The following is a 10,961-nucleotide window of genomic DNA, read 5'->3' on the forward strand; positions in this document are numbered from 1 at the left end:
TCATCAGGGCTGTCTCTTCCTCTGAATCCCCAGTGCTCTGCCAAGAACCTCAAGAACATCTCTGAGCTCTTCTACTACGCCCAGAAAGCTGTGCTGCACCCCACTGCCCCGCTCTATGACCCGGAGGAGAAGCAGGTGGGCTCCTGGGGGAGTCTCTTTCCCTCACACTGCTCTGGGCTGGAGGTTTTGGAATGCAAGAGGAGGGTTTGGGCTGGCACAGACAGGCCAAGGGAGCAGTGCCCATCTCCTGTGTTCAGTACAGCCAGCTGGGCAGATAGACTGGGTGTGTTGGGGCAGAAGCCTTCATGCTCCAGGCTTGGTTGTGGAGGGGAGGGTCTGGAAGAAAAATTCCCCATGGATTGTCCTCCCTGACTTTAGATGGGATATTAGGAAAAATTTCTTCATGGTAAGGGTGGTCAGGCACTGGCACAGATGGAGTGGTGGAGTCAGCATTCCTGGAAGGATTTAAGAGCTCTGTGGATGTGGCACTTGGGGATGTGGGCTAGTGGTGGTCTTGGCAGTGCTGGGGGAACAGCTGGACTCAGATCTTGGAGCTGTTTTCCAGCCTTACTGATTCCATGATTCCCACCTCCAAGGAGGCTGTGGTACAGGCCTGGAAGTGCAGAAGGGAGGCCTCTGTGTGTGGGGTGCAGGAGGAAGGGCCAGGCTGTGGCTGGTGCCCTGTCATTGTCACCGTGCTTGGTCCTTGCAGCTCAAACCCGCCTGTGCTCGAGCCCTGACCCGGATCTTCAACCTCTCGGACCAGGACAACAACCAGATCCTCAGTGATGATGAGCTCAACTACTTCCAGGTAGGATGGCTGCAGAGCTGAGGAGCTCCCCAGTGCCTGGCATTCCCTTTCCAGCAGGGAGGCTGCCCCTCTCCTGGCACAGCCATCCCGTTCCTCTTTGGTGTTTCTGTGGCACTGCAGGGTGCATCTCTGGGCATGTTGGGTTCCATCTTCCTAAGCCTGGGCTGAGTTTGCTCTGCCATGGGAAGACCAGGAGGCTCTGGAGATGCTGAGAGCCCTAAGTTATTGGGATGCTGAAGAACAGGGGTTTGGTCAAGGCATAAGACATAAATCCATGAGCTGGGTGGATTTTCCCTCCCTGAAATCCCATTCCTTGCCAGGGGAGAGGGAAGCTGATGAGACAGGATTGTGCTGTCTGAGTGCTTTTCTGACAATGACCTTCATTCTCTTGGGAGGCAGAAGTCTTGTTTTGGAAACCCCCTGGCTCCCCAGGCCCTGGAGGATGTGAAGATGGTTGTGTGGAAGAACACGACAGACGGGGTGCAGGACAACGGCCTCACCTTGAATGGTAACAGCCTGAGAGCTCCCTGCTCCTTCCCAGGGGACAGGGGACCCTCCTTCAGCCCATCCCAGGGGCCCTGTCTTTGACCTGAGCCTCCTGGCTCTCATTCCAAGCCTAGTAGTCCCTCTTGTTAAAGCAAGCCTGCTGTGGCTCTCTGTCCCAGCAGTCTGTTTTCCCAGGGAAAGCATGGCTGAGGAGTGGACCCCTGAGCCTGAGCTGACTCCACTGTGGCTGACACCCCTGGTCTCTCCTGCAGGCTTCCTCTTCCTCAACACCCTCTTCATCCAGAGGGGCCGGCACGAGACCACCTGGACCATCCTGCGCCGCTTCGGCTACGACGACGAGCTGGAGCTGACAGATGACTACCTGTACCCACAGTGCGTGTCCAGGGCTGCCAGGGGGCCACATTGCCCTGGTGCTTGGCTCAGCATGCCCAGCCCCTGGCTGCATCCTTCCTGCAGCCCAGGAGCTGCTCTGGGCCCTGAGGTCAGGGTCAGCTTCGCAGTCCTTGCCTTCCCCTGGGGCAGGAGCTGACACGTGGGGTCAGGGACAAATATAGCAGGCCTGGGGCTGCTGATTTAGGCAGACAGGAAGGTGGGGAATGAAATCCTGACTTGCCTTGACATCAGCAAGGGGTTCTTGGAGGCTGCTGTGTGCCTGGCTGAGCGAGGCAGAGCGGCTCTGTCGGGAGCAGTGAGCTGTCAGCACAGCCCTCGCGGCTGATTGTGCACCGCTGTTTCCTCTCTGCTCCCTGCCACTCTGGAGATGGGGAGCTGGCAGGAATGGAAGGGTTTGGCTTGCGAGCTGCCTCCTCCTCTTCCCAGAGAGCAGGCTGCAGGGAGGTGACAGGGACACGCTGGTGGATGGCACCCCAGGGCACTGCCGTGCCCTGCTGGAGCCCTGGGCATGAGGCAGAGCGAGGGCACAGCATCTCCTGGGCTGCTTGGGATGTGCCAGGGAAAGGCCCCTGTGCATCCTCAGGGGATTCTCCCAAAATAAAGGGGCTGTGTCAAGAAATAGCCAGGCCTGGAGGCAGCAGCTGACCTTGAGCAGGGAGGGAGTGGGGAGCTGTTTCCCTTGAGTGAGATGTGCTCGCACACTGGGTGAGAGTGTGCTCACACTGCCCTTTGTTCCGTGCTTGAGGAGGTTCATTTGGGTGTCTGAACTGGAGAATAGGATATGAAAGATAAAAGGGACGTTTAGGTTGAGTAGTAGGAAAAATTTATCTGTGGAAAGGGTTATCAGGCACTGGCACAGCTGCCCAGGGCAGTGGTGGAGTCCCCCCATCACTGGAGGGATTTAAAGTCATGTAGATGTGGCACTTGGGGACGTGGGTCAGTGGTGGCCTTGACAGTGTTGGAACAGTTGGACTCCATCATAGAGGGCTTTTCCAACCTAAATAATTCCATGATTTTCCCAACAGGATCCGTGTGCCCCCCGGCTGCTCCACAGAGCTCAACCACTTGGGATACCAGTTCCTGCAGAGGCTCTTTGAGAAGCACGACAAGGTGGGCAGCAGGGCAGGGGCTGCAGGGGAGGAGATGCTCTGCTGGGCCTGCTCACCTGGGCACAGCTGCTCCCCTAACACCCCTCTGTGCCAGGGAGCCCATGGAGCACCAGGGAAGGGCTTTCCTCTGCCACAGCATTCTCTCTCTGGTGGCTTTGGGAGCAGGAAGTGGCCACAGCAGGCTCTAGGTAGTCTGATGGCCTGTCAGGGACATGGGCTTTGGTCACTACTCTTGGCCAAAGGGCAGTTTGGACTTTGAGGGACTGGGTCTGAGTTGGCATCAAGCTGGCATGGCCCTTGTAGTGCCTGGCTGGAGTGGGCAGGGAGGCAGGGCAGTGGGCAGGGAGGCAGGGCAGGGAGGCAGGGCAGTGGGCAGGGAGGCAGGGCAGTGGGCAGGGAGGCAGGGCAAGGAGGCAGGGCAGTGGGCAGGGAGACAGGGCAGGGAGGCAGGGCAGTGGGCAGGGAGGCAGGCAGGGAAGCGGGCACAGCTGCTGGCTAGCAGCCATGGACCAAACACCAGCATCTGCCAGCCTGGTGGAGGGCTGCCAGGCTGGAGAGAGGGAGAGAAAGCAACATTTGTGCCAAACTCAGGCTCTTGGAGAGTGGAGATGGGGATGTATTGGATCAGCATGCACCTGCTCAGACTGGCTATTCAGATGTTGATGTGCATCTGGGGTATGGCAGCTCTGTGACAGCAGAGTGGCTCAGGAATGGCAGCAGAGTGGACACACATCCCTGTGTGTCCAGATCAGCTCTGTGGCCATGGGGAATGGCAGAACTGAATGGATGCACGTCCCTGGGTGCCCAGGTGCCAGCAGGTCCCCTTCAGCACAGCAGCCTGAGTGCTGAGTTGGCCTGTGGAAGGCCAGGCTGGCCTGATGCAGGCTGCTGTGGGACAGCTGGCTCCAGGAATGGCAGGAACAGCGGCTCAGGGCTGTGGGGTGGGCGTGGACAAGTCCTGCCTGGTTGCAGCTGCCATCCCACAGCGTGTTTGCTGTTGTGCAGTGCTGGCAGTCCCTGAGGCACAGGCTCTGAGCTCCCCAGCTCCGGCCTCGCTGCGGCCGATCGATTGCTGCCATTGACAGGATCCCTGTGCCCGTGCACAGCGGGGATGTGCCCGTGTGCAGGGCCCCCTCTGGCCACGGGCTGGCTCCTGCCTCCCCTGGTGACTGGCTGTGTTTTGGCAGGACCAGGATGGAGCCCTGTCGCCCACAGAGCTGCAGAACTTCTTCAGCGTGTTCCCCTGCGTGCCCTGGGGCCCCGAGCTCTACAACACGGTATGCACCACTGATAAAGGCCTGCTTTCCCTGCATGGATTCCTCTGCCAGTGGACGTAAGCTCAGTCCCTCTCCCTGGCCCTTGGTCACACCACTGAGCCCTTGCTCACCCTCCTGGCGTGCTCTGTCTCTCCAGGCTCGTGGCTTACCTGGACGTACGGCACTGCCTGGAGTGCCTGGGCTACTTGGGCTACCCCATCCTCTCGGAGCAGGACTCCCAGACCCAGGCCCTCACAGGTACAGCCATGCCCTCCCTTTCTGTCACAACTCGGGTCCCTCCTGGCTCTCACCACCCTCTCTCCTGCCAGTGACCCGGGAGAAGAGGATTGACCTGGAGAAAGGGCAGACCCAGAGGAATGTGTTCCTGTGCAAGGTGCTGGGAGCGCGGGGTGCAGGCAAGTCTGCCTTCCTGCAGGCCTTCCTCGGCAGGAGCCTGGCGGTGAGTGGCTGCTCCCTGCCTGGCCACGCTCCCAGGGCAGAGCAGGAGGCACAGCTGGGGGTCCTGGAGCGATCTGTCCTGTGGTGGCACCTCCCTGCCCCTGGCCAGGCACCCCGTGTGGTGCCCTCCCTGCCCATGCTTCACACCCCTCTGTGCTGGTGGCTTTGGTGTCCTTCATCCTGGCTGAGGCAGTGGCTCTGCTCCCTCTGCTTGTCCCAAGGGGCTGTGCCTTTTCCTGGTCTGACCACAGCAGTGCTGAATTTCCCTGCCTGTTGGGAACAGCCCCACATCTCATGACAGGCCCTGGCTGCCCTTCAGGGGGCTGTCAGGCCACGGGGGCTTGGGGCAGTGTGAAACCCTGTCCCTCACCCAGCTCCTGGCTCCACGGCCTGAGATGGTGTTTTCCTTGTGACAGGCCCAGAGGGAGAAGCCAGGACAGCCATCCCTCTACACCATCAACACAGTGCAGGTCAATGGCCAGGAGAAGTACCTCATAGTAAGTCTGGGAGGGCAGGGCATTGTGCTGGGCCTGGCTCTTAGCAGGGCCGGGCTGTGTCCCCGTGCCCTGGCACACGGGGCTGGGCTGTGGCTGTGGCTGTGCTGGCACGGTCCCTGTGCTGGTGTGAGGAGCAGCAGACCCCTGGGACACTGCAGTGCCACAGCCCTGTCCCCTGTGCTGCAGCTGTACGAGGTCAGTGCTGACACCACGTTCTCGAAGCCGTCGGACGCAGCCTGCGACGTGGCCTGCTTCATCTACAGCCTGAGCGACCCCAAATCCTTCAGCTACTGTGCCAGCATCTATAAGGTAGCTGGCAGGGACCCTGGGGGACTGCACTGGGGTCCTGGGCAGCCACAGGGAGCTGTTAGACTTCAACAGGGGCATGGGGGACATCAGCCTTGGTGGCAGCCCCACCTCTGCCGGGTTGGTCCTTAACCCCTCGCTGGGGTTTCTCCCTCTGCAGCAACACTACGTGGACAGCCAGATCCCCTGTGTCTTCGTGGCCTCCAAGACAGACCTGCCAGAAGCCAGCCAGCAGCCGGGGCTCTTCCCAGCTGAGTTCTGCTACAAGCACTGCCTCCCTCCACCCTTCCTCTTCTCCTGCCACAGCCAGGGACCACCCAGCACTGCTGTCTACACCAAACTGGCCACTGCTGCCACCTTCCCGTTAGTATCCTTCCCGTGGGGGGCTCTGCTGGGAGCACAGCCTGGGGAGGGGGCTGTGTTCCAGCCCTGGGGAGGGGGCTGTGTCCCAGCCCTGCCTCTGCCACGTTGCTTTTGCTTTGGTTTCCCTGCAGCTTTTGGTGGCATCTAGGGCATGCAGTGACAGGATAAGGGGGGATGGCCTTAAGCTGAAGGAGGACAGGATTAGATGGGATATTGGGAAGGAATTGTTCCCTGGTGGGGGGGGAGTGTAGAGGCCCTGGCACAGGGTGCCCAGAGCAGCTGTGGCTGCCCCTGGATCCCTGGCAGTGCCCAAGGCCAGGCTGGATATTGGGGCTTGGAGCACCCTGGGATAGTGGGAGGTGTCCCTGGACATGGCAGGGACAAGAACAAGATGAGCTTTTAAGGTTGCTTTCCAATCAAACCATTCCCAGGTTCTGTGATTCTGTGATCTGCTTATACAAATAATTGAAACAGAAAAGCCACTTCTTCTCTAATTGCAGAAGGGGGAGGTTTTCATCTGCCTGTGTGTATGTCTCTGGCAGATTTAGTAGATAGATCCTGCCACAGAAGTGTTTATTTTTGAAGCCTAAGATAAAAAATGCTGAAGAGGAGTAGCCAGCTTAGTTTGCCAAGGCCCACGGGGGGGGTGGCAGCTATTTTCTCCCGATGAGATGGATCAGACTGAAAAAGAGGTCAGTGAAGCGAGACCTCTGTCACACAGCCTCTCTGGGAGGAACTGCCCCCCAGAGGGGCTGGGAGTGGGTAGGACAGCAGCAGGCTGGTCACGGGAGGTGAGGGGAGCTGTGGGGAGGGAGGAGGATCCCTGTGAGTGGAATCCCTCTGCTCCAGGCCGGGAAGGGCGAGCAGAGCTCCAGGGGCCGAGCCCTGGCGGGGAGAGCGTGTGGGAGCCTTGGAAGGCAGGATGGGATTACTAGTGAGTAGTTTTCCCTCCAGCTTCTTTTCCATAAACAACTTTATTTTTAGAGCTGACGCTTTTTTTTCCCCTCCCCTCTGCAGTATTAAAATTTAAATATTCTTAATATATCTTAGGGTATGTGGTATAAATAAATAACAGCGTAATGGAGGGCCGGGGATTGGCTGTGCTCCCCCGATGTAGTGGGGAATGAATTATGGATGGAGGGAGAGAGAGGAGAGGAGCAGTTAGTGCAGGACAGCACGTGTTTGGGGAGGGAGTGTGTGCACTGGGGCAGCACCGGGGCCTGTCCCTCGCTGCCCTTTGGTCCCTGTCATCAGTGTCCCCGTGGTGGCATCCTGGCTCTCCGTGCACGGGGAGCTGGAAAGGCAGCTTGACCTAGAAAGGCAGATACCTGTATAATTATTTAGGTGTTGGAGAGTTGTTTCCAGGGCAGGGAGGTGACAGCCACATCCCACAGCACTCCCTTGGCTTGATGGTGATGCTGGGTGATGAGTGCTGTGCTTGTAGGGTTGGGAATCTCTCAGATTCTCACTGGGCTGTTCTCCCCTGTGCTGGGCTCGCCCCCTGGCACCCCCAGCCTCCCTGTGTAGGGTGGGAGCAGCGGGACAGCCACGCTCACCGGCCTCTCCTGTGTTTGCTTGCAGGCACCTGAACGCCGTGGAGCTGGGAGTGGCGTCCTTCTGGCTGCGGGTGGCGCTGGGGGCAGCAGTGACAGCGCTGGTGGGCTTCACCCTGTACCGCCTGCTGGCCAAGAACAAGTGACAGCCACGCCCCGCTCCGTCCCCGTGACACCAGCTCCCGTCCCCAGCGACGCCCAGAGGGACCTTGAACGGGCCCCTGGTAGGAAATCCTCCTTTGCCCCCAGCCTGGATTGCAGGACCAGTGAAGCCAGACCCCCCAGCACCAGCAGGATCCATCCCTGGCACCCCCCTGTGGCCTCCTGGCCCCCGTGGCCACAGGGCAGGCAGCTCTGCCAGGAGAGCCCTGCCTCACCAGCAGCTGGAGGATCACCCTCATCTTTTATTCTGTTCCATTTTTTTAATGCTTGTTTTTAAGCTCAAACATGAGTGTTTCAGTGTCTCTTGGACTGGGCACATCCCCTCCCCTGAGGGCTGTGCTGGTGCCCTCAATTCTGGAGGGCACGACGCTCGCGGGGCCCGTGGGAGCCCCAGCAGCAGCTGAGCTGTCAGATGAGCTCATGGCTGCAGCTCCCTGGGGCACAGCTCCAGCTCCTGTCCCCCTTTCCCTCAGCCAGCGCCGGCAGGGGAGGGAGGGCAGGCACTGACACCCAGCCCAGTGTGGGGTCAGGCTGGCCCCTCCTGCTGCTGTCCTGAGCTGAGGGGGCACAGTGACAACCAGGGTTTGTCCTGAGCTCCTTCCTGTTGTTTCTACATGAAAATCTTGTGAGCCCTGCAGCGTGCCAGGCTCGGGCTCTGGGTCCATCCTTTCCTGCCTCCCATTTGGCCCATCCCCTCCCCACCCCTGGCCACCAGTGTTCATGGCCACCAGTATTGGCAGGGCTCCAGGAGCCCTGGTGAGGACTGGGAGGGCGTTGGATGCCCCCTGTGTGCCCAGTCTTTCTGTGGCAGTGCCATCACTGAGCTGGTGCCACTCTGTGCCCTAGGCCCTGTGACCTGCTGTCCCCTTCTGTGGGGCCTGTCTGGAGTGTGAGCTCTGGGCATTGCATCCTGGCACCACTGGAAGCTCCTTCCTCTCCTGTCCTGTCTCCTGTCCCCTGCCCACACCTGTGCTGGTTTCATCTGCTGGGACAGCTCACCACCACTGGGGCCAGAGTCCCACAGTGTCCCTGTCTGCAATTCCCAAAGAGCCAGGCCAGCACCCATCCCTGCATTCCTGGCCTCCCAGGGGAGCCTGGATCAGCCCTGGCCGTGCCACCAGCCTGGCAGTGCCACCAGCCTGGCTGTGCCACCAGCCTGGCCTTCCCCAGCACGCTCAGGGTCGGTCTCCAGGCAGCTGCAGATCCTGGGTAGCACCCAGAGCTGCTTTTTCCATGTTTTGTCTATTTAAATGTTTTGTCGTGGCCTGGAGCCAGCGAGGGGATGGAGGAATCACTGGGCAGCACTGGTGTCTCTCCCAGGGGCAGCCCCAGGGTGGTGTCCCCATCCTGCTGTCCCCAGCGTGGCCAGCCAGGTGTCCCTGCCTGTGCTGGAGCTGCTCTGCCAGTCGGGCACGCACTCGCTGCTGGCCCCTGGTGCCTGGCACTGCCAGGGCCACATCCCTCTGTTCAATGTCCTTCCCTGTGCCCACCGTGCGTGGCTCTGCCAGCTGGGCCCGTGCCTGGTGTCTCCCTGCTCCACATCTGCTGGAGCTGTAATGTTTTAGGTTTGTTCTCTACAGCAAAATAAATTTTTACACACCTTGTGCTTGCACAGCGTGTCCTGTGTCACCTGAGGAGCAGGACCCTCGTCCCTGCCCGGGCTGCAGGGGGAGCAGGGGCACCCCGAGAGCCTGGGCTGACCCTTTGAGGGCAATCACAGGGATTTAGGGCCTGGTGTGGTGTGGTGGGACAAGCCTTGGGGCTGGCCAGGACTCCTTGGTGCTTGGGGACACGGATCCTCGTACAACATGTGCCAGCCAGGGTGCAGAGACAGAGGAGGAGGTGATGGATCCCGTGGTTCTGTGCCCGGGATCCACGGGAAGGGGGAGCCTTGGCTGCCCTGGGAGCTGTGGATCTGTGCCCGTCCTCGTGTGGGGTTTGGGGCTCCCCTTCCCTGCAGTCCCTTCCCCGCTGCACCTGCAGCTCCCAGGGCTGTGCCACCTCCCCTCCCTGCTCCTGCTTCCCATGGCAGCTTTTCCCTCAGCTATTTCTGTCCCTGCAGCCTCAGCCACGGCCGCTGGGCACAGGGAATGTGGGTGCAGCCAGAGAAGAGGAATTTCCAGAGCCTCTGCCCTCCACTCTGCTCCCACATGAGGGGGATCCCTCTGGGCTGAGGGGTGGGAGAGGGAGAGGAGACCCTTCCCAGACGGGCAGCCAGGGACAGGGAGGGTGGGGGACAGCCGTGCTGCCCAGAGCGATCCCAGGGCGGACGGGACACGCGGTGCTCCCTGGTGGCTGCAAAGCAGGCCGGGTCCCCCGGGAGCCGCGGCCCCGTGCCCGGGTGGGTATTTATAGCTCTGGAGGGCGGGCACGGGGCTGGGGCGGGGCCGTGGGACCCAGCCGTGGCCACACACTGTCCCCAGGGCAGGACCTGCATGGGCAGGGGAGCCCAGAGCTCCCTGGGCACCTCGGAGGGGCTGAGCCACGGCTCTGGAAGTGAGGATGGTACCGGGGATGGGTCCTGGGGACACCCCTGCCCTGCCTGGGGATCCGGGGGAGCCTGGCCTGGGTGACACTGGGCACGTCCCACAGAGGTGCCAGTTCCAGGATCCAGTGCCAGGCTGTCCCATGAGCACTGTGCTGGGGCAGGGACAGCAGCAGAGGCTCTGTGACCCCTGTGCCATGGGGGAGGTACCCAGACTGTGCTGGCCTGTGGGTGCAGGGACAGAATGAAGGGAATGTTTGCAATCCCCTGTGCCAGATTCAGCAGGTACCTGATGCTGGCATGCTGGTGTCCATTCTGGGACCCTGGTGTCCATTCTGGGGTGCTGGTAGTGTACCAGGATATGGATTCCTCTAGCAGGGGGCAGCTGCAAAGCCATGTACCAGGATGTGGGTACAGGAATACGTGTACCTGTGTTGGGATGCAGTACTGGAAATGGAACACAGGTTCTCATTCCAGGATGCAGATCCTGTGCTGGGACAGGGGGACCAGGATGCAGGTACCCACAGCAGGATGCACAGAGCTGCTCTGGGATGCAGGAGCTGGGCCCGGATCTGGGTACCAGTACTGGGATGTGAGTGCCAATACTGGGATGTAGACCCCACAGTGGGAAGCAGGTATCACGCCAGGATGAAGTTACCATATGGGGATGTGGGTACCAGTACTGGGATGCAGGTACCAGTACCGGGATGTCTGCAGCCGTACCGGGATGCAGGATCCTGTACCGGGATGCAGGTACCTGTACTGGGATGCAGGTTCCCGTACTGGGATGCAGGTACCAGTACCGGGATGTCTGCAGCCGTACCGGGATGCAGGATCCTGTACCGGGATGCAGGTACCTGTACTGGGATGCAGGTTCCCATACTGGGATGCAGGTACCAGTACCGGGATGTCCGCAGCCGTACCGGGATGCTGGCCCCATCCCGCGCTGCGAGGGCCGGGTGTGGGCTGTGCCGGTGCCGTGTCCCGGCGCTGCCGGCGGGGCGGGGCGGGGCGGGGCGGGTCCCGGTTCCCCGCTCGGCGGTGTCGGGGGTGCGGGGAG

The 10,961-nt window shown here is 60.7% G+C and overlaps 1 protein-coding gene across 4 annotated transcripts in view; it reads left to right on the forward strand.

Moving 5' to 3' along the window:
* LOC120512901 (mitochondrial Rho GTPase 2) overlaps positions 1 to 7,540 on the forward strand; it is a 45,816-nt gene extending 38,276 nt beyond the window's left edge. For 3 of the 4 annotated variants that reach the window (XM_039731699.1, XM_039731695.1, XM_039731696.1), the window contains 12 exons: positions 34 to 135; positions 713 to 811; positions 1,211 to 1,319; positions 1,570 to 1,690; positions 2,737 to 2,821; positions 4,008 to 4,153; positions 4,234 to 4,334; positions 4,406 to 4,536; positions 4,952 to 5,032; positions 5,219 to 5,341; positions 5,499 to 5,701; positions 7,283 to 7,540. In XM_039731699.1, the coding sequence (XP_039587633.1) occupies positions 34 to 135; positions 713 to 811; positions 1,211 to 1,319; positions 1,570 to 1,690; positions 2,737 to 2,821; positions 4,008 to 4,153; positions 4,234 to 4,334; positions 4,406 to 4,536; positions 4,952 to 5,032; positions 5,219 to 5,341; positions 5,499 to 5,701; positions 7,283 to 7,400 (1,419 nt within the window). In that variant the 3' untranslated portion in view covers positions 7,401 to 7,540. Of the gene's footprint in view, positions 1 to 33; positions 136 to 712; positions 812 to 1,206; positions 1,320 to 1,569; positions 1,691 to 2,736; positions 2,822 to 4,007; positions 4,154 to 4,233; positions 4,335 to 4,405; positions 4,537 to 4,951; positions 5,033 to 5,218; positions 5,342 to 5,498; positions 5,702 to 7,282 lie in introns of those variants that run through there. The other variant, XM_039731698.1, reaches the window with a different exon arrangement.
* Positions 7,541 to 10,961: the final 3,421 nt, after the last annotated feature.

The sequence above is a fragment of the Passer montanus genome, unplaced genomic scaffold, assembly GCF_014805655.1.
Source record: "Passer montanus isolate IOZ18808 unplaced genomic scaffold, ASM1480565v1 scaffold8, whole genome shotgun sequence".
NCBI lineage: Eukaryota > Metazoa > Chordata > Aves > Passeriformes > Passeridae > Passer > Passer montanus.